General features: G+C 39.1%; 1 protein-coding gene across 10 annotated transcripts in view; it reads left to right on the top strand.

Moving 5' to 3' along the window:
- TPK1 (thiamin pyrophosphokinase 1) overlaps window positions 1–23,724 on the top strand; it is a 337,072-nt gene that overhangs the window by 45,261 nt on the left and 268,087 nt on the right. For 9 of the 10 annotated variants that reach the window (XM_010986883.3, XM_010986891.3, XM_010986875.3 and 6 more), the window contains one exon: window positions 13,781–13,852. The exons of the other annotated variant lie outside the window; for it this stretch is intronic. In XM_010986883.3, coding sequence (XP_010985185.1) covers window positions 13,781–13,852 — 72 coding nt within the window. The remainder of the gene's footprint in view (window positions 1–13,780; window positions 13,853–23,724) is intronic. 10 annotated transcript variants of the gene reach the window in all.

A 23,724-nucleotide genomic window follows, 5' to 3' on the forward strand; every position in this document is an offset into this window, starting at 1 on the left:
TTGCCCTATTTGGGGAAGTCTAGTTAGGTGGCTGTGATTGGTCATTCTTAAATTTTGCCTGATGAGGGCACATTTCCAGTAGTCTCTGGCTTAGTTTCCTGTTTGCTTACACAGGCTTTGAAGGCACTAGAGCCACCCCAGTCCAGTAACTTCCTTGTTTTAATTTAACACCTCTTTTCCTTATTCACAGTGTTGGCCACTTTTTGGTGTATTTGGTCCCTTTTGGCATTTGGGATCTTCTCTGCCTGCAGTGCCCTGCCTCTCCCGCCCTGGGTCCTCATGCTCACCTTCATGACTGCTGAAGTGCGTCTTCCGTGACACCCCCGTCCCCCTGTGGGACTTGTTTCCCCTTCTGTGGGGCCTCGTTGTACTTAGCACATTGGGTTTTGTTTGTTGAATCTGTGTTCTTCACCCTGTCTATTTTGGGACTTATTTTCCTCACTGGTTGCAAAACATTAATAACCATCTTAATATCGCCATCCCTTTCTTGGCATCACAGGGGAGTAAAAGCTTTTAAATATAAACATTAGTTTCTGTTAGAAAAGCAGAGGACATGATGATCATCCTGTTAATACCAAGTCTCTCTTACCCTGGCGTCTTCATTCCATAAACTTTAACTGATTTGTTTATAAACTTTATACACTTCACAAATATTCATGGTGTTGATATAAAATAATAGGAAGGGTTGCTTAAATACTGGTTTTAATTGCAGCCATTAATTGTAAGATGCACCATTTCTTACTATGCTATTAAAAAAAAGGAAAAAAAGAAGAGACAAACTGACACGGTGCTAAGATACCATTGACTCTAAAATACATTCTGAATGCATCCTAAACTGCATTTTTGAGATGCTGAAATGTGCAAAAATGGGTTCATTTTTAAAATCAGTGATATGTGGTAATATTATACCTTCTTAAAAGACGTAAGAACTCCATTGAGGAACAAAAATGAAAAATTGGTTTCCATTTGGTTTCCTTTCCTTCGTTTGCCTTTTGGTAGATGCTGTGTTAATGATCAGGGAGGTCCTCAAATACTAGATGGCTGGAAACCGGAGGACTGGGTGGAGGACCTGTGCATCCATCAGATTACCTAGTCTGCTTCCATGGTACTGGACATAACCTATGAGAACTGAAAGTAGAGAACTACCTAGTCAAGTGTCTTCATAAAAGTTTTAAATAGATTCTCTTCATGTTTGAAACCCTTTGTATTAGAAGACATTTTAGGAGAAATAGTTCAAGTTGCCCTGCAAAAGGATTTGGAAGTAAAACTAACATTGGATGCATATTGAGAAATGAGTTGTTTTGCTTCAGAATCGCATGTGACTGCTGGGTACAAAGGTTAGTTGTGGGACATGAAGATGAGTTGCACTTTACTTGATTCAGCCAACAGGAAAGTACTCCTCTTGTGCTAGTGGAGATAAGGAAGCCCTGGTGATGGCTGGGTTGTTCTCAAGGTTTCTGCCAGCTTTTTCCACGCTGCCCTTGGGCAGCTTGATTATTTTGTACTAACACTGAGGTTATGGAGGACTCTGGGCATGGTACCAGCTCTCCTACTTTGAGCTAATGTGTGGTGGAACGGGCAGGGGACTCTGGGATGAGAGGTCTAAGTCTAGTCTTTGGCAACAGTGAACTGTTTAAATCTTAACTGTCTTACTGGGACTTGAGTTCTGATGTAGACGTCGTTTTGATGATGAGGTTGGAAATAATGATAGTCACCCCTTTTCTCTTCATGGACTCAGTCTGTTATTTCATAATGCCATCACATAGAATTCAGTTTGTTGCTGATTTAGAACTGGACCATGTGCTGCATTAAGTGAGGGGCACAGATATGGAGACTCCGCTGGTTTGTGCTTTACATTAAAAAAAAAAAAACTCTAAGATTGTGTTTCTGTTCATACAGGGTATGGCGACATTAGAAGCAATTTTGTAAGACACAGAAAGTCTTCAGGATTAACTTGGAAGAAATCACTGTAAAATTGTGATGGTTAACTTTGTGTACAAGTGTGTATGGTTAGCTTTAGGGTAACTGGTTTTTTAAAACGTTTTTGGGGGGAGGTAATACTTATTTATTTTATTTATTATAGTATTTTTTCTTTAATGGAGGTACTGGGGATTGAAACCATGACCTCATGCATGCTAAGCATGTGCTCTACCACTGAGCTGTACCCCACCCCCAAGGCTTAACTGTTTTAATGACATAAGAAATAGGACAAGGAATGCTTTTTAAACATGATATTACAAACAGTTATTTCATGACATCTTTTTGCCAGGACCTAGGCTAAATTTTGAAGATAAAAAGGATGAGTAAATTATTTTTTCTACATGCTTGAAGTGTATCAGCTGTTGTTGAATGAGAAGCATGTAATTATTATTAGCAGAAGGAATTAAATACTGTGGTTTATAGGTGAGAATGGTTAGTGGGGAAAAAGGGAGAGAGGTTGGAAAAAAGAAAGTAAAATATTTTCTCTAAGTTTTGAAAGATAAGGTCTTTGCCAGGGGCAGAAAGCTGTGTTTGTTGAATATTTATTTACTTGGTGTCACGCTCCTTACTCAGTGATAAGTGATATTTCACTGAATCTTCCATCGTTACAGTTCGCACTTGGTGGACTCAGATGTTAAATCAATTCCTCAAGTGTCTCAAGTCACACAGCCAAGAAACGACACAACTAGGATTAGAACCAGGTCTGGGTGGTCCCAAACCCCTTGTTCTTCATCACTGTACTATTCTGACGGGCATTCAAGGCAGGGGGAAATCCAGGTACAAAGACATGAAAATGGTCAAAGTGTTTGCTGTGCCAACAAAATGATGAACTAGTATAGACTAGCCTCCTGGACTGAGTGAGACTCAGTGTGCTGAGATGGTAACCTTCCAACCCAGTCTCTGACACAGCCCCCCGGCAAACCAGGATGTATTCTACAGTCACTGATTTATTTGATCAGTGTTACTGGGCCCCCATTGCGTGCCAGGCAACTTGCATGTGCCGGAGGTTCGGGGTGAGCACAAAACCCGAGTCTAGTAATGATACCGTTATATATGATGTCTTGCTTTGTGCATATGCCTAGAAAATCCTTGATACAGTCTTCCAAGTCCTTCATTTTTGTATTATTTTATAGTTTTGTAACTATATTCAAGTACTTCTGTCTATCCATACACATCACGTATAAACATACGTACTATGTATACACACACGCTGCATATATGTAATTCCGTAACTCAATTCTTGAATTAATTTCAGTGTGTAGTATGAGACAGGGAATTGATAAATCTCTGTCTTCAATTTTCTTACTAGGAGGCCCCTTCGTTCCCCCTCTTGCATTACTAACCACTTGGATAGTCTAGGGTGTTCATAATTTCAGTGCTCCAGCTCTCGTCTTAAAAACTGCATTCTGCATGCTGATAAAATTCTTTATAAAGTTCTGTAAACCAATATGTAAAGCATTTGTGGATAAGTGAATAAAAACGGAGACCACTTTCTTTCAACAATATGTGGCTGGTGCTGCTTCCTCTCCCTCCCTGACCCTTCCCGCTTATGTCAACTTCTCCTTTTCTGATAGAAACTAGATTTTGAGGTCGAGGCTAGCATGTTCTGTTTCCTAGTGTAATTTAATCTGCTGTCTTGGTTTACAGATTTCTCCTTTTTACCTCCTTTAAAAAAAGCTTTTAAATGTAATCCAGACTTGATTTCAGTGTCTATGATGTAACGGCAGAGAGTTAATGATTTCTCACTCCCCTTTTCTTTCTCATTCTCCCCTGGTAATTGGCTTTAACAGGTTACACCTTTTTCTTGTTCATTTCTGGTAACTCCTGAAGAGAAATGTTCCATATGAGAGAACTATGAAAATACTAATAGAATTGGGAATTGGGACATGGGTAAACTCTTAAGTTTAACATTGATTTATAAAAATCTTACCCGAAGCTTTGAAGAACAAATATTTTCTGAGTTCTTGCCGACATATTTCAGTGGAGGAGAAAACCTTGCATTTGGCTGTTTGAAGTAGAGTGAATCACGTCTCCCTTTGCTGTCGTGAGAATTCTATTGTAAGTCACTTTCCTTTACTTAAAAAAAAAAAAAAACTTTTAAATTCACTTAGCCTAATTAGCATACATTACTTGATAATTTTGGGATGAAAGGATGCTAGGCAGTGTTCCACAGGTGATCTCCTTTAAATTTTCTCTATGAAACCTAAATAATCTGTTACTTTGGTGACTGTTATATAGTCCATTGTGGTGTTTAAGGATTGTTGGCCATCACCACCTGTGGGGTGGGGGACATTGCCTGGGAAGGGTTCATCTCCTTCCATCAGTTAAACTCGTTGATTTTACTTTCTTAGAAGAGCAGGGTACCAAATTCATTAGATATAAAAGATTAACAGGTAAAAAATTATGCTCACTTCTGTTTTCACGTTCTTGTGAACAGTTTTCCTCTTTGTTCTTGGCATTTGCAAAAATATATGTATGTGTTTTCTTTAAAGAAAGTTTTTACACACATGATTGTGTAACATATCCATTTATTTGCTTTTTCCGCTTGCTTTTATCTTGGCGGTTTTTCTACAATAGGTAACATAGAGCTGTTCCACTGTGTGGGACATAGCAAAAGTCCTATGCAAGTGGATGGTTTTCATTTTTTTTCCTATTAAAAGTAAAAACCCCAAACCTCTGGATATCCTTGCTTAAAGACTGTTTTGTGTAGATACCATTACTATGAAAAAGGAAAAAAAAAAGTTGCAGTAGAGAAACCTGAACTTTTCTGTTTATTTCACCCAGGCCTGGATCTGATTCAGTGCCATTAAGGTGTTACATGTAAGACTGCTCACCTGTGGCCGAGGGAAGATCATGTGTGGGTGTCAAAGCTCTGCCTACAGATTGTAGGAGTTTCTGTCGAATTCTCTAGAAGCCTATAGTGCCCATCGGATAAAAATGCTCACCTATCCTGAGTTGAGTAAGGTTTCCTCCCGTGTGGATTTGATGCTTGATGTGATGGACTCTGTGTGTGTAATCAGTTTATGAGGCACAGGTTTTTTTAATTTAAATCTGTGCATTTTCTTCTATAAAAAGAGTGAACGCAACAACTTCTATTTTGTTCAGAAGTACTTCAGTCCTGGGGTAGTGTGATGTGTCATCACTGTCAATTTAAGAGGGCAGTTGACTGTGCTCAGTAAACTCTGAAACTCCAGATAAGTATCAGTTGTTTTCTCCTTGCAGACGACAGGGCCCAGAGAACATCAATCAGCCTGTGGTTTGAATGTGTCCCTATTTAGCTCAATGTGGACTTACTTTGATTATAAACATTGGTATGACTCGTCAGTCCTGTGTGAGGAATATGAAAAGGAGAGAAAGGAAAAGGTCTCCTTGTTGTCATTGTTTATTCACTGTCTTGTTCCAGGTGAAGCCCCCCAAGATTTGAAGGGTGCCCATCCCTCAGGCGGTTCTCACCACAAGGAACCAAACCCAGGCAGGAAGTCTAGGGAAGGTGTTAAAAGAGAGGTCGGACCTCTTTGGCCTTCCTTCAATTGCTGACCCCGATGAAGGAGTTTCTGCTCCTTTGGAAGTGGGTGGAGATGCACTGAGATGGCAGGAGCAGCCTAAGGATAAAACAGACGTCCTCTGTTTTAGAAGCACAGGCCAAACTTAGATGGATTCTGCTTTCGGAAAACTTTTTGAGCTGACTTTTCAGGTGTGAGCACTGTTGCGTGCCCAGCTGTCAACACGTCAAAACCAGTGTGATGGACTAAAAGGTTTAGTACTTTATGATGACTCCTTAGGGTTGTGACATTACATCTCCAGCTTGCTGGGCAATGATTGATTTTCTTGATTGATGGGAAACTCGGTTTACTGTGGCCCAGGTCAGCAGGGCAGGGGACAGTTGATGCAGCAGCTTTGAACTCTGTCAGCAGCTTGAGGGGTGTCTGGTGCCCAGATGAAGAAGTCGACTTCCTTCTTTTGGGTTACAGTGAGGATGTCTTTATTGAAAACAAGAATATGCCTGACCTGAGCAAGGTTACCTTCTCTTTTTATGTCAAGAAAGACTCAAAACTTTGTCAGACTTAATCCTTCTTCCCTGTTCCCCCTACTTACACAGTTGAAACTTACTAGTTGCAAAAATACAAAATGTTCTTTTTCTTCACTAACGTGCATTTGTAGCATACGTGGACTCCTGTGAGAATTTATTGGGGCACTTTGGTTTTAGTGGCATAGTTTTTATATTAGGATCACCAGATCTGGACACACCCATTCCTGTCGCATCATGGAAGCTGATGGTCTAAGATAGAAATTGACTTAAGCAGTTCAAAATATATTTATACTTTCTGCGTGAAAGCTGGAATGACAGTAACTAGACAGATGCCCAGGTCTGCGGGGCTCAGTGGAATGTGACGTGGATCTTTCTTCCCTAAGTGGGTGCTAAAGATAAACATCCATCTATCTTTAAAAGGCTTAATCTCTTTTCACAGGAAGTATTTCCAAACTCTTTCATTTTGTAGTTGCACTTTGTGGACCATCTCCATTTTCTTTAATTTTTTTTTGTGTGTGTGTATGAGTTATAATGTTCAAAACACCATTTCCCTGTTTTAAGACAGGATGATTGTTTTTTGTTGCTGTCTTTTCTAGTATCCTTCCTGGAAGATTTTGTGTAATATTCGTTTAAGAGGGGTACTCAGGACTCCAGGACCCGGAAAGGGTCTTTGTGTTTTATAAGGGTTTTGTTTCATTGTGTTGGATGTGGATGGAACCATTCGTCCTGAGTGGTCACTCTTAACAGAGGCGGGCAGGAGATTTCTCAGGAAGTACCTGTGTCTGTCTCCTCTTCGTTTACTTTCTCCATAGCAATTTTTCATGTATGACTTACCAATTCTTAGTCCATTGGTAATTTGATTATTTTAATAGACATTGGTGTGGAATATTTGTTCAGAGTATTTTAATAGTTCTGCTTTGTCTCCATGCAATTTATTTCCTCCAAGAATGAATTGACTTGACGGTTTTGATTTCCCTGTGCACACTTAAAAAAAAAAAGTCCTGCTCTTAAATATAGAAGTTTGTGCAATATGAAAATGAAATTTGGTGCCCTAGAGTTTTCATTGTTTAATTGAAATACTTTTAGGGATGAGAGATTCATAATAATAGGCTTTGGTCCTCTGACAAAATAGCTATTATATGTAATGACTGGCATATGTTTTGGCTAATATAGATTTTATCTGAGTTCCAGTATTTTTTTAAGCAAAGATCATAAACCCTAAATAACTTGCTAATGCATTTCAGTAAATTATTTTTCTATGGTAAATTGTTTTACTTCAGTGTAATTTCATTTAGAGAGTGGTCTTTAATCCTTTTTTGATCCCATACCATATCAGTTAAAAAAAACAACGAATTTATGTTTGTTTATTAAAAAAAGATTACAGATAATTATCATTGTGTGATAGATATACACATAGATTTTTTTCAGAGAACAGCAATTGAAAAGTCTGAGATTAAGATGAGCAGTATTTTAAAATAATGTTGCTATTTATAATGGCTTTTTACTATCATTAGCTTGAGGCACTGGATCAGTGGTTCTCAATTTTGATTACCCATTAGGCTCTTAAAGAATCATGCTTTAAAGAATGCTTTTAAAGAATCATGATACACAAACTCTACTGCAGGCATATTAAGTCAGAATCTCTAGGAAAGGAGATTAAAAAAAAAATCTATGATTCTGATACACAGTAAGTTTGAGATCACTGTTCTATATACTTTAGGGAAGATTTGTCACTTGTAATTGATAGTTGATGTAAATCCAAAATTCATATCTCTTCCCTCCCTCCCGCCCTCCCTTTTCTTCTCCCTCTCCCTCTTTCCCTCCCTCCTTTTCTCCTTCCCTCCACTAAATTCTTGCCAGAACTGGTTAGAGTGTATTTGAAGCCTGTTAAGATCTACTTGTGGAAGTCATCAGTTCTGCCAGTTTCTTGTGTAACTATGCTTTGTCAGAATCTGTATTATCTTCAATATGTATTGGAGAACATTGTAAACTACTCAGCCACTTGGTAAAGATTAGTGTGTGTAAAAGTCCATCATTTTGCCGGGCCCAGGTAGGCCGCATGCCCTCCTAATATGCTGACGAGGTGGGTGGGGGCGCGCGGCTGCGTGGTGTGGGGCTTACACTTTTTCTTAGGAGACCTTTGCAGTTGATAACCCATGACCACCTCCTGTCAGGACAAATGAGATGCTAGTGCTGGTCTGCATATTAACTGTCACTGTCTTAATTTCCTTTTACTTAAAAAAATGCGTATACCTTTTACTCCTACGTTGCATGACTGAGTGTTTTAGGTAATTGATTTAGAGATGTGACTAGGGTCTACCTCTGTACATAATCCAAATAATTTTCCTTCTCAGAGGTCTGAAATAAAAAGGAACTTGGTTTTCATGGGATTTGCTGTTCTATTTTCTTTGTTTTATTTTCTTAATTAACAGAAAATCTTGATATAATTATTGTTTTCCAAAGATGGAACAGAATAATCTTTGCCTTCTGGTGCAATGTTTTTTTTTTTCCCCTTGGATTTATACCTGAAGTCCAAACATACTTTTGGGCTCTATCTAAATAGGAGTTTTGTTCCCTGTAATAATTGCTGGATGACTAATTTATGGAATAGTATTCAGTTCTGTTTTTCCCCTTGCCCCAGCGTATTAAAAACTTAATACCCTTTATTATTTTTTTTAAACAGCTTTCTATTTACAGAAAAGTTGAGAAGATAGTAAAGAGAGTTCCCCTGTGTCCCCCCGCCCCCCATGTTGTTTCTCCTGTGTCAGCATCTTACATTAGTAGAGCACGTTTGTTATGATTAATGAACTCATGGGTACATTATTATCAGTTCCATAGTTGATTTAGATTTACTTAGTTTTTACTTAAGGCCCTTTTCTGTCCCAGGATCCCATTCAACGTAGGACATTACAGGTAGTTGTCATGTCTCCTTAGGATCCTGTTGGCTCTGACAATTTCTCACACTGTCCTTGTTTTTGATGAACTTTTGAGAAGTATTGACCAGGTGTACTGTAGCATGTGTCTCTATTGGAATCTGATGTTTTTCTCCTGATGAGACTGGAGTTACGGGGTCTGGGGAAGAAGATACAGAGATAGAGGGCTGTTTTCATCACCCTGTTTCCATGGTTTTGGACTGTTGCTGTTGACCTTGCTCAGCTGGCTGGAGTAGTGCTGGTCAGCTTTCTCCACTGTAGAGGCCCCCCCGTTTCCATACTGTACTCCTTGAGAGGAAGGTTCCACGTGCCGCCTGCACTGCACTATGTGTAGCCCACAGCTGGGCTTCGCCTCTTGAAGGTGGAGTATCTACCGAAATAAATGATAATTTATTTGGAATTCTTCTGCGTATGATATTTACTTCCCCCTATTTTATTAATTAACTCTTACATCAGTATTGACTCCTGGTATTTTATTTGTCTCCTTTGGGTTGCAAGCCAAAACCACTTTATTCTGTTGCTCGGATTGTTCCAGTTTTGGCCTTTGGGCTATTGCGAGCTCTTTGAGTTGGCTTTATACCCCTTGACATCCTCATCAATGTGGCTGTTTTGGTTTTTGCGTTTTGGGGGAGTGCTCCTTTACTTGCTGGCACTCTCTGATGGTCCAGGCTCATCATATTTATTTCCTCCCTCTAGTCATAGTATCAGCCATTTCTCCAAAGACGTCGGGCTTTTTTTTTTTTTTTTTTAATAATGGAAGCAAGAACTAACCCTGAGAGAGAGGCGAGATGCCCCTCCCACATTTCTTAACATCTGAACTTGAGTTCTTTAACTAGTTCTTAACCTTCCAAGAGCCTCTTTGCTTCAAGCTCAAGGCTGATGATTTGACTTCATTTTTCCTTGTTCTTTTCATGTCATAAACTTGGACCCTTGTACTTAATTCGGGGTTTCCAGGCAACCTGGAGTGCTTTGGTTTTGTTACATCCAGGATCAGGGATTTTTCATCTTCTGTAATTGAAACCTCTTTGAGAAAGTGATTCAAAGATTTTGACTTACCCTACATTTCTCTTTGAGACTGCCTTGGAACACTTGATTTTAAAAGGTCTAGTTTTTATAGCATAAGGAAGTTCTTTGTAGCCTTTTTCTTAAGTCTTTTTGCACATCCCAGGAACAGCATCGGTGTGACAACTTGAGAAATACTTGAAACAAGACCATTGGTTTCCTCACTTCCGTGGTTTTTTTCTGAGTTCCTACACATTTAGAGTCAGAGGCAACGTCCATGCTTCAGTACCGGAGAGTGACGTGGAGTTTCCTCTCGGTTGGGATACTTCCATATGCTATGTAGGTACAAGGGGTGGTTCTCGATGCTACTTTTTCTGCAGCCTCCTCTGGATGGGTAATCATGAGGGTTTTCAGTATAAAATAAATGCCAAACTGACTCCATCTAGTTATAATTCCAGAGACGAGATTAGAAAAGAAGATCAGATCCTAGTAGGTAATTATCTTTATGTATAGGACCAGACTAACATACATGCTATGTCACTATAGAGATAGCTAAAGGAGTTCATTCTTGATTATCAATAATTAAGACTGGAAGATCGTAACCATATTGTACATTCTCAGACTGCTTCACTTTTTTCAAAAATGCTCACACAGATAATCCCTGAGTAAAAGTGTGGGTTTAAAGGGGCAGGAGTGTGGATAATCCTGCTTTTCCCCTTCATCATATTGTTCTTTGAGCCACAAAAACACTGAGTTCACATATCAAAGAATCAGTGACAGACAGCAGTTTGGCTCATTCACTTAAACACACATACACGGTATTGTTGAATGCCTCCCTTAGCAGTGCAGACCTTGCCAGAGATTAAAGGACCATTGGTTTATCCCAGTTATTTGCTCCTTGCCATTAACATTGCACGGAGCGTTTACCACGTGCCAGGCTGTGGATCTCTCATTCTGGTGCCCAGTCCGTGTTGAGTGGATGAGCGAGTTCAAGTTCGCCTTCCTGCTCTGTGCTGCTCTCCTGTTCTTTAAAGTCCTCTCCACTTCCTGTTAAGATCATCTTTACCTTGACCCAGCCTGGACCATGATTGTGGCATTAGTTAAATAGTAAATAGTGAACCCCAAAATAGTACTGGCTTAAAACAAAGTATGGGTGTAGTTTTTTCTCAAAGAAAAGAAATCTGGAGCCAGGCATTGAGGTGTTGGAATGGAGGCTTTGTGGGTCACCCGGGACCCAGGCTCCTTCAGGCTGTGACCCTTTTTCTTTGGATCCCAGGTGCTCCTAGACTCTCATTCAGCGTGTTGATCAGTCTTGCTCCAGCCGGCAGGATGGAGGAAGGAAAGAAGCAGATGAAAAAGCCCCCTTCACTTTAGGGAGATGCCCTAGAAGAGACACGCAAAGCTCCCGTATGCATCTCCTTGGCCAGAACTCAGTCTTAGGACCACCTTTTTGCTGTCAAGGAGTCTGAAAGAGAGAGAGCTTTTCACCTGGACAGTAATGTGCCCAGTAAAACAAAAAACAAGAAGCCAAACAAAGCAAAAACCAAAACCCAAACAAAAAACCCCCTTAGGATTCCATTGTTAGAGAAGAGGAGAAAGACTGTCTTGAGGTAATCACTGGTCCTGCCACAGTCACTCACTCTAGTGCTGCCGGGGCAGCCTCTCTGACTCCCTCCCCCTCCTGCCGAGTGGTTCCGCCAAGTCTCGAACCAGCTGTCATGGTCTTCTTACTTGTTTACACGTAACTCCTCCTGTTTCTGCTCCTCAGAGCTGGTGGGAAAAGTCCTAAATTAGAGGAAGACCTGATGTTGTGTTTCTGTTCGTTAATCCCAGCTGAATTCCTGTTTTCACCCTTGTGGGTTGTCAGCTCCTGTAACACATTTCTTACAGCAGTTGTTTTAAATTTTCCATTCTACTTCCGTATTTTCACTTTGTTTTTGTTTACTTTCTTATAAATCTGTCAACCAAGCCCCACCTCTACCCCAATAAATCAACAGGAAATAAGTCTTGGGGAGGGGTTTAACACCTGAACAAGACTACTCTGTGCTCGGTAAATACCTGTTAAATGAATTAATTGATCCTTTTCTTTCTCTCTCTTATGTCCTCCTAATTAGAATGTAATATTTTCTATATTTTAAATACTTCCTCTGGACTTGGCTGCATCCCCCAACCCGCCCCCCCCACCTCATTTCTCAATTCAGTTTTTATTTTTTAAGAAGAGGCATCTCCCTCTTGACTACCTTGAGGCTCCTTCAGTGAACTTTCAGATTTTCCTTTGAGGTTTTCCCACCCTTGTTGGTCTTCTCTCATTGTCTAGTCTGGACGTCTCTGTAGCATGCTGTGTTATCGACGACACATTCTTGGAAATAGCCTCTTAAGTTCTTTTACCTTTCTGGCATTTCCTTCTATGTTTCCTTTATTGATGCCCTTCTGCTCAGTAATGGTGAGCAAAACATGACGATTTTGTGGTCATAATTTGTTTTTTTCTCTTTCTGCCCTTTATTTGCAGGATCTCGGCTGCATGTCTGCTCTTTGACCTTCAGCTGTTGTGTCTGTGTGGATGATTTGCAAATATACATAAATAGTCTTTACTCCTCATTTCTGCATCACTCTTACATTCCTCCTGGAGTCAACTGAGATGTCTCCATCATCCTAAACAGCACGTCTGACATCTGGAATGTTAGTAGTCATGTCTTAGGTGCCCCTCAGCAGGGCATTGCTGCTTAAACCTTCTGTGGGAACAGCAAAGCATAGCAGCTTCCAGTGCCTTGTTTTCCTCATCTGGAATGCCCTTTCCTTTATGCTCTCCTACTACTTCTCTTGAAGATCAAGTTCAAAAATCGGCATTTCAAAAAGATTTCTAGTAAGACACGAGACCTTCCTGATGGTCTAGGCTTTGAACTCCTACCACACGCATTTGTCTGTTCCCGGCACTCCTCATATCCTCGTGTGGTACTGTTTTGGGGAATAAATCGTCTCTATTATAAGTATCTTATCACACAGATACCCTGTAATCTTCCTCCGTTTTGCACTCCCAGTGATGGTATATAATCGACACTTAATAACATTTGCTGTGGAGGATGGCAGTCCCTTTTCGTTTCCTTATCTTGCTCCATTTCTAACACTGAGATTGCTTAAAAAAACAATTAATTTTTCTTATCACCAAACAAACATTTCTTTTCCATAAATGAAATGAAGCACTTGGACTGAGCTGAATGACAGATTTTCAACTGCCTGATTGCATTCTGCTTTGCACTATTTACAGGACATTATAAAGGACTTAAAGGATTTTCAGAGAAGTAAATTTTTTCCATCTTTCTTAGTCTTCTGAGTGTCATATAAAAACTTAGAAGTCATGAAGAGAGCGAGTAGCATTTTGTGAAAACAGTTTTATGTTGGAGAGTTCAAGATCGGGTGGGGCGGAGGGAGAGAAAGAGAGAGAATATGAATAAATGGGAAGGAAAGTGAATGTGAAAATGCACACCCACTAGACTCACGCTGCTTGGCAAACAAGGTCACTACACCACGCCCGCCGGGAAGAAGGGTCTCGCTTCCTACAAAAAGAAGCTTACCCAGTTGTTTTTATGATAAACTATTTTTGTAATAATTTTTTCAGCAATATAGTAATGTGACAGACATATTGAATAAAGTAGATCCAGCTAATCTATGGTGTCTTTTAAAATTCAAATGTAAGATGTTAGCTGTGATTAAAATTAGCTCTGTGTAGATTGAAAATCTGAACTAAGGAGGATGATTCCAGACTCAAATGAAGGGAATAGAAGGCTTAATTCACTCATTTACTTTATTTTACTTTTTTTTTTTTTTTTTCCCATAGGGAATTTGAAATACTGCCTTGTGATTCTGAACCAGCCTTTGGACAAATGCTTTCGTCGTCTTTGGCACAAAGGTACCCTTAATTAGCATTTATATTTCTTTACTTTCTTACTCTACTTGGGGCTGACAAACATGACTGTTGACTATCCCAGCATCCAGCTGCGATACCAAAGGGTGGAGTTTATAATATATAAGGTGATTTAATGACTGAATTATCAGAATCCATTGTTGCTTCTCTGTTAACCTGTTTATACCTGTGGTTTCCACAGCGTGGGCCTCCAAGTACAGAATTACAATGTAGCATTCCTCTCTTGAACATCAGAACTACTCTGTGGGCAGTTATCCGGAGTACTTAACAAGTATTCAAGTGTAAATATTTTTGGCACCAGTGACAGCAAAAAGCACCCACCAACCTCACTCATTCCAGCATTCAGCGATAAGATATCTGTAGGGTGAACGAATTTGCAACATTAAAAGACGTGTTACCAGTATATTAGAATCTCTAGGGATACTGAATAATACAGTTAAAAAGGATTAGTTTCGCAGAATTAATACTTCTCTGAAGTTTCATGTAAGAAATAAGCTTTATTAACTATTTTACATTATTCTTTGATTTTTATAGAATTAATTCAAGAAAATAATATTAAATAGTATTTGTTTGAACTTCTGCTCTTCTTTCATGAAATCTTAATTTTTTTTTCAAGAAGTGATACTTCCACTAAGTTATCTGTGTGAGTTTTGGGTAAAATTAGATGGGCAGAATAACTCAATTCTTGATAGATCGATGCGTATTCCTGATCCATTCTTCTCATCCCAGAATTCTTTAGTATTCTCAACATGAAGGTTGTGTGTCTTGGAATGCAAATATGTTAATAAGCTCACATCTCTGGTCAAAGGTAGTTGTAATAGTAGAGAGAATAAATATTAGAGATGATATTGTATAAAGAATTCTTTTTGTTCAGTATGATCGCAGTGAAAACCGTTGGTGTTCTAAATTTAGCCATCTTTAAGTTAGCTAACTTAAAATTTCACATTCTAATTGTACTAACATTGCTCTCAAAGTTAGACAATTACTTAACTATTAACTTAATCTTTAATATCACTTAAACTGCTTGCTTACTTGTAATTAGGTTGTTATTTGAGCGCCATCAGGCCAAGAGGTCTTGTCACTTCATCTCTATTGCCTAGTGGTGGGCCTGGCTTTTGCTTAGTAATTACAGTGAATGAGAGAGTGAATTTAGTCTGGTTGACATTGCTAATGAACACCTAAGTAAACCAATTAGGCCCATCTTTTTTATCTGAACTTACTATGTCAGGTTTTATATCTTTTAGGAGAGTGTGCGAGTGACTGTTTTATTGCAAACATTAGAAATAGACAAAATATTCGTTGATAGGAGCTGTTGGAAACTGGCTAATGAAAACTACATCTTAAGTCTCATATTTTGGAGGGGTTCATGGTCCTATTTTGCACATGGTGTGAAATGATGAGATTTTTTGAGCTGACTGAAGTTCTTCATTTTATTAGTTTTTTGGCAGTGAATTTGATTTGAAAAAGTCTCATGCCTGATATACACCAGCTCATCATTTGACTTACATTAAAAAAAAATGAGCACTTGGTCAGTGTGTCTACATGGAGAGAAGTAAAGGAACCTAAAGTGTTCTGTGTACTGAAGTGGTCAGGCAGCTCTTGTTTCCAAAGTGCCTTTTCTTCAGGTTATGGAAATGTTAAATTTCATATATGCCTCTAGGATGGTTTTCAGCATTCTGGAGCCACTAACTGTTACGGAAAGCAGTTCTGTTAACCAAGACTGAGGAAAAGGTGGAGTAGGTGTTCTGTGACCCTCATAACAGAGGCTGTGGTTTTACATTTGTGTTGCTGCTCTTCCAAGTGAAGGCAATGAAATTAGGGAAACTCTGAGCTTGAGCTGTCGATTTTTCACGAGGGAGAGGCCTAGAAAAAAGCTTGGAGCAGCACTGGGGCTTTGGGAAGGAAGACGGCGTGGTGGCTTGGGATTTATTTCAGCAAGCAGGTCATGGCTGGAGGCTGCCACGCTGCTCCTGTGGCACTCAGCTGTGCAGTGTTTCCTGTAACTTCTGTTCTGTGGGTACGAAGATTTGTCACAAGCAGAAATTAAGGGGGAAAGCTGGACTGCTAAACCAAAACACAGGCAAATTTGAAGGCTGCTGCACAGTATAAGTTCTTATATGAAATCGATGGTTTACCTTTAACCTGTTTAACCTAAAGGTAGCCTAAGAAGCCATAGCTTCTCTTGAGCAGATATTTCCTGAGATTTGTTTCTAGGGAAAGACTACGTGGAAGGTTTATTTTTTTTAGTTTTTTCCTGCAATGCTGAAGTGACATGTTACTGAATTTAGCTTAAATGATAAAGAAGGGACTCAAGGGAGATGAAAATTATGAAAGGTTTTAAATGTATTTTCCCTTTAATACTGCATGAAGTTTTAATGATTTTCTTGGTCACAAGCCTTGGAATACAGCCCTTCTTGTCCCGGTATTTTGTATACTCAATTTAATCTGGGGACATACAATAAGTACCTCAGGAGGGGTAGGTGGACACAAAGACAGGAGTTTAGTTAATGAGTATTGAACAAACTTCTCTGTAGCAATTGGAGGTTATTGGCATTTATGACGGAATATTACTCTCAGATTTCTTAACTTCTTTCTTTCTGTTTTTTTTTTTTTTTTTTGAGTCAGTCTTTTCTAGTAAATGTCTTTTTCACCCTGAGGTATGTACTAAGTGAAAAAGTGAAAAAGATAGGGATGCTTGTGTGTGAACAGTCCTGCTTGCTTCTTGTTGTAGGTCAGTTTTTCTCATCTTGGGGTCACCAGGCATCTCAGAGTCCTCAAAGATAGTAGGAGAGATCGCTGAGCGACGTAAAATTGAAAAACAAAAAAGAAATTAGAAACCAAACAGACATTCAGGCTACCTGGATAAGGTTACTTAGATGGACCATCTGTCAGGTTTCTGGGAGTTTGACTTAAAAGTGTCTCCTCATCTTTAACATGAGCTCACAGCCTCTCCTTGCCTCTTCCATTTGACCCACAGAACAGTGGTGACCATGTTGATTAGATCATGAGTTGATTATCAGATTATGTTAATGTCACACATTTATGGTCTGACACCGTTTTCCTCTAATAAGGGATTCTTTTCCTTCCCTTGATTTCTTTTTCTTGTGTTCTCTGGTAACCAACCTTAAGGTCACACCAGGGTGTGGGCAACACTCTCTGGTTCATTTCGGATGAAGCTTAAGTCATAAAATACTGGACAAATCCAGTGGGTCTTCTAAGTTAAAGGGAGGTGCATGTGGCATTTCATGGACAGAAATAGAAGCAAGATTTTTGGTTTTATAACATCATTGTTTTCCTTTCTGTTCCCTTTGAAATTGACTGATACATGTGGAGGCTTTTCTGAGCCAGGCATTGGGCTTGGAGCTGGGGACAGAACTGGGGGCTCTCATCTGTGGCTGGAATGGAGAGTGGGAGGTGGGGGACACAGGTGCAGCCTGTTCCTGATGAGCGCGGGAAGCTCTGAGGGTCAGGAGGACTCAGCTCCGACGTGCTCTGTCCCTGCTTCCTAACAGCTGGGATTATTGTAGCATTTGATGAATTGCATCTCCTTTGCTGACGTCTGTATGCTTTTCCTTTGTCCTCTAAACAAAAACAGCTCACCTGAATAAAGCCTTTTTTTAGTGGGCTCATGACTTGCTCCACTGATCATATGCTAATGATTAGTACTGCCATCGGATTGAAGTTTTAAGTAGAGTGGAAATCTGCTGTCAGCCACTTTGCACGGGCCCTTTCGTTCATAAATCATGCACCCCAGGACTCCGTAAGTCTCTTTTCCCCCTGATAATTTGTTAAGTTAAGCTCAACTAAAGTTAGCAAATTATTATTATATAAAATTTTCTTTTTCCTTTCCTTTCCTGTCCTTTCCCCATTTCTCTTTTCTCTGGGCCCTTCTTCCTTCTGGTCTCTGTTTTGTTTATTTTCATTAAAATAAGAGAAATCAAATACCTGTAATTTTTATGTGTAGATTGGTTGAATTGGTAGCTTAATGTGCCTGGTGTCAATAGCTATTTCATTCGTATTAAATCTATTTGTGTACATTATCCCTGTTAGAGATACTTTAAGGGAAACATGCTTTTAGATAATCACCTTGAAATTTCAGAATCACCTTAGGGTTATTCCAAAAAGCTGACTCTGGATGGGCTAGTCCTAGTCCATCTTGTGTGTGTGTGTGTGTGTGTGTTGTTTTTTTTTTTTTAAGAGTATGTTTCTAATATAGTTTTTTCCTTGGGCCACATCTTCCTCTGCTTCCTCATCCTGTGTATTTAATGCCTGATGTAATAGAACTGCCTTCTTCTTTTTTTTTTTTGCCTAAAATAGATTTTTACTTATTCATCTTGTAAACTTCCCCTAATCATCCTCAAAGGTCCACCAACTCAGATGCCGCCTCTTGTGAACAAAGGCTTCCTTAGGTTGAGAGAGATTTTCTTCTTAGTATTTGCATTTCTTTTACTTAGAAATATCACCGAAATCTCTCCTTGAGGACAAGCTTCTTGAACATGGATACAAGGTGCTTGGCTGACGGTGTTTTCCTCTTTGCTCCTGTGAGACTAGCCTAGGGGCAGCTGTTGTAGGTCGTCTTAGCGACTGCTGAAGGCAGTGTGTCTGATGCTTTCTCGCTGCTGTGAGCCGGTCAGCGGGCAGTGGGTGGGTGCACACTCTTTCTCTTTGCCTCTCTCTCCTCCAGATTCCCCTCTGGTTCTCAGCCTAGGTTGGGTCCCTTTTCTACTTCTGCTCAACTAGAGCTCTGTCTGTCATTTTTTTCTTTTGTTCTAAGACCCAGATGCTAATTTTGTATTTCCTAGTGTAACCAATCATGGCTCTCACCTCCTTCCGTTGTAGCTCATGTGCAAGAGTGTATTCCTTTTTTGCCTCTTCGGTTTTATGTCTTTGACAGTTGAAGTGCTAACAAATGTATCATTGGAATAGATCCTCTTTGTCCCTTAAGGCATTATGGTAGGTGTATCTTCTATTATATAGAAGGATATAAAATTATGCAACTAAGCAGTACCTTTATCTCCTGATATTAATGTCTAAAGAGATTTAGCGTATGTTTCTACTATAATGCTTGTAATGCAACTTTCCTTAAAATACTTTGTGAGAACAATAGACTAACCTTATTTTTGAGAAATAAATGCTTCAGTTTTGCCTAGATTTTCATCTTTAATTATAGAAATATGTATGCATTGTAAAAATTTAAAACATCACAGTTTATAATGAAAAAGTCACTCCTCATTAACTATTTAATATTCCCTTCATTATTTGTTTTATGCTTGCATTTTTTCTTTTGCATTATTGCCCATGAAATGATTTTTATAGTATTTTTAACCATCAATTAGGGTACTAGATGAAATGCTATGATTAAAAAGGAAATGTCCCTGAAATAGTGATTTCCCGGCCACGTGACTTTGTATGCCTTACGGCAGTTAGTGTAGACAATTTGATTGCCCGTTCTACTTTGTTTTTTTTTTGCCATTTAGATCTGTGTCCTAACTGGTATGTGGGTTTTTAATGTAACGGGAAAATGGCTTCCAAGTTAGTATGGCTACTTACGTTTATATATTTTAACTCATTTATTCATTCATTTAATTACATTGGTTCCATGTTTAATTTACAGGCACAGACACACTTTTTTGCCCGGTAGTAAGCCCGGTGAAGTGAGCCTGATATGTGGTCAGTTAGAGGAGTGTAGTAAGCACATTATTAAGTTACTCTTGCTAGAGAGCCTAAGCGGGCACATTTGTGGGGTGGTATCCTTACTGAGACAAAATAAAAGTTAAAAAAAAAAACAAACAACAAAAGCAAACCCAAAAGACAAAGAACAAAGGATTCTATCTCTACACAAAGCTGATAGTGGAATAAAGTAAAAAGTAAAGCATCACCTTGGGTCAGCTATCCCGAGATGAATTCAATATTTTGCATTTCTTAAGGTTGCTGGTGTCCAGCTCTTTAGAAAGTGTAGAGTCATCCTCGCAACCAAATTACTTGAGTCTTAGATGCCTTCCCTGAAAGGCAGTTGTTGCCACATTTACCAGCTCTTCCCAGAACTTTGTTATGGAGACATCAGGATGTCTCCACGGTGGTTTTTCTCCATTTCAGTTGCAATACAGAGCTTATTCAGTTAGTCTGAAGGGACTTCTGAAAGAGTGGGCTTTGGAGAAGCAATCGGGGAACACGGTGTGCTTCACCTCCATTTCTCCCCGTGCTTTGTAATGTATCATACTGGAAGCATTGATTTTTACCCTGCTCTGCTCTAAAGTTCAAACTCTTAGTTATGTTACGTGTTAGATGAATATTAGTGTTTCTCTGTGTGTTAAATTCTTGTCCTGCTTTGCTTAATGGCTTTTCCTTTTTGTTTCAACCCAATCTACATCTGGAAGTTTGTTTATTTTTAAGGTCATGCTACTTAATTGAATATAGATAAGTTACAAAACATTTCCACTGGTTAATATTTGTGTATAATTACAGAGTGAAACTTTTTGTGGTACGAGTCTTGGGTGAAGCTGAGCCTCTCTTGAGTGTTTAGTTTCACAGTAATATCTGGTTGGAGTCTTTGGAAAGAAGCTGCCATGGGGAAGCAGGAAAGACAGAGTGTATCACATGCTTTTTGCTACCTCACTGGGAGACATTTGGCTGAGAGAAAATCTGATCTACATTTCTATGTCTAGAGTGTATTGGCAATGTTTCGAACAAACTGAATGGGGGAAATCAAAGGGCAAAACACTTGCCTTAAGTTAGTAGGAGAGGAACTGTAGGAGGAGGAAATATTCTGTTTTCGAATGTATTCACAAGAGCTGAACAGTGTGAACTGTTAGGTACGTCTAACGGAAGACTCTCTGTGGGAGTGAAATAGTGATAGCCTCTAGTAAGGCTTCCTTGCTATCTACATGGTTCTCATGAATGTAGCTTTTAAGGACTTGCTGGTTAAGACTATCTGGAAAGGTAGAATGTCACCTACATTTCTGTCATTTAAATGCATCCAGGCAAAGATCCAGCTGATACTTTAGCTGGGAAAATGCTAGGCGGTAGGGTATCCAAATTTTAGTTAGGATGATCTGGGAGGCATCTGTCCTAGTAACGAGCAGCTTAGTCATTAGACTTAAGAATCCTGTAACAGTTAGGCTTATCACAGTTTATTGAACTACCAAACTGACGCTATTTGTGTCATTTTCTGTTCTTAGTGTTTCACAGAACTTATGCTTTGAGCACATTTAAGTGAACACTGAGGCAAAGATCTGATGAGCAATTTGCATACTTGGGTCAGGTCCATTAAGCAAAACAGTTAGGTACAAGCTGTAGTCCCTGTAAATAAGGCTGGCAGCAAAGACCGATCCCAGTCAAACATTTGGGGACTACGAAAAGTTATCTAAATAGATGACATTTTAATGTATTAGTGGGACAGGACAAAACACACATTGTCTGATGTGAGGCCAGAGACATACTCTACTACTCTCATCCCCAAGATCATGGTCCATTTCTATTGAATTAGAGCTTTCATCATTCTGGGTATTATGATATAAATGATGCCACATATTAAGGACCTCAGAGTTCCTTTGTTCCTGAGGATTCCCTCTTACACCATTATGTTCTGTTTTGTTTCAGAAACTACAATGTCATAGGGCATTTAGGGAATTGATACCAAAACTTTGAGCACTTTATAGTTGAAATGCATTCATAAATCTCCTGCTATACGTTCGAATTCCTTGGTACTTTATATGAACTGTTGTACTTGATATTTAAAAAAGGAAAGTCGTTTTTAAATATCAAGTTTTACAGCATAACATTTTCTGATATGTTGACTGGGAGACAAAAAAAATCCTTATTTATTTCCTTTTTAATCCATATTTTTTTTTTTTTTTGCATCATCTGCTGCAAGCAATGTACAAGATCTGGAATATCAGTGAGAAAGACCCAGGCTGTATTCTTACCCTGCTTACAATCTAGTGTTGGATGTACACAGTCCCATTGAATACATCCTAATATTCTTGACAAATCAAAAGATATTATCGTTATGGACTGAATTGTTTCTTCCCCCCAATAATATGTTGCAGCCCTAACCCCTAACGTGGCAGTATTTGGAGATAGTGTCTTTAAAGAGCTAATTAAAGTTAAATGGGGTGATGAGTGGAGTCCTAAAGCAACAGTACTAGTGTCCTTTTAAGAAGAAGAGATACCAGGGCTGCTGCTCTCAAAGGAAAGGCTACATTGAGAAGGCAGCTTCCTGTAAGCCAAGGAGAGTGGCCTCAAGAAAAATCAACCCTGCTGACACCTTGATCTTGAACTTTGAGTCCCATAACAGTGGGGAAATAAATTTCTGTTGTTCGAGTCACCCTGACTGTGGTACTTTGCTATGAAAGTCTTAGTGCACTGACACAGTTATACATGAGGCTTCTTGGCAAGCTGAGAATTGTTCAACTCTCTTCTCTGTGGAGGAGCATCGATCTCAAAGCTCCTTTTTATTTGTAAGCCTGAGGCCAGGGGTTCTCTTGCTCTTACCTTTAGTATGTTGTAGCTCCAGTCAATCACTGGTGGGCATTAAACCTCCCTTGGTCCCCTTTTGTTTACAAAAGACATTTCACGGACTTCAGAAGAACAGTGGACCCTGTATGTTATGTATTAATTTGATGAGTATAATTAGAATTTGGGAAGTCACTTTTGGACACCTTAAACAGATATAGAAAAATGTATGGACCAAACAGATTAAAGCACATATTTAAATAACTCAATTCTGTGATCATTTTGGGCATTGATCTATTGCCCTTTATAAAGATGAGAAGAATTTGCTTTTCTTGTAAAACTTAAGTTAGAGAGATTGATTGCATTGCTTTGGGACTGTTCTCAGCTTCAGTCTGGACATTCCACATAAAGGCCAACCTTAAGTGGAACTCTTCCGTCCTCCCTCATGGGCTGTGGCCTGCTTGCAGCGCCGTGGTCTGCTTTTCGCACTAGATTTGTTCATTGAGAGGTAAATTGGGATTACGGATCCCACCACTGACTCAGTGAAGCTGTCAGTAGTAGGTAAGATCGCTTAGGGACCGCAGGATGTTTTAGATGAGGTGGGGACAGAAGCTTTTAAATAAAGATTTAAATGTGTTTACAAAGAAAGAAAGGTTGCTTCCATGCATACTATTAGTCATACTATTATTTTTGTTTGGTTTTTTATAGTTTTGTGTTTCTGACTTGGAGACAGACATACGGCTCTTTAATTAAAATGTTTAGGATATGTTGCTTTCTTTTGCATCTCTGCATTAGAAAAGTACCTCACCTCTTTTTCTTTTCCCTCAACTCCTGCCGTGTTAATACAAATAAATGCTTGGGAGGTTTTTATGAAGTGGGTGGACTCATTGAATTAGGCTTGTTGGAAAAAATGTTCACCAGACTATCCAAGGATGGAGAATGAAGTGGGTTTGTAAAATCAGCCAAGATATACTTGCCAAACTTAGTATCTTTAGAAAGTTACCAGCATCTCTCCCATCCCTCCCTTCCTGCCTCCCTCCCTTCCTTCCATTGTAACTTAAATGGTGAAAAGGGGAAAAGTACCAATGATGGTTATTTCCTTCTCATTAAGTCATAAAAGAATGGCTGTAAGAATTGAGCATTATACAATTTTTTAGTTTAAATTCTTTTATCCTGAAGTTGCAATTTATCTACCCTTTATATAAGTGGTCAATGTGCGAAACATATTCCAAAGTAATAGAAGTAAATGGAAAATTATAGAATCATCCAGAATATTTGTTTTTGAAATTGTAGTTCTGTCCTTAAGGTAAAATTGTTCTGTAATTTTATTTTGAAAATCAAAGTGTCAAAAAATGGACCTTTCCCTACTGTGTTCCGTCATTAGCTTTAAGAACACAGGGGTA

Source organism: Camelus dromedarius, chromosome 7 (assembly GCF_036321535.1).
Source record: "Camelus dromedarius isolate mCamDro1 chromosome 7, mCamDro1.pat, whole genome shotgun sequence".
NCBI lineage: Eukaryota > Metazoa > Chordata > Mammalia > Artiodactyla > Camelidae > Camelus > Camelus dromedarius.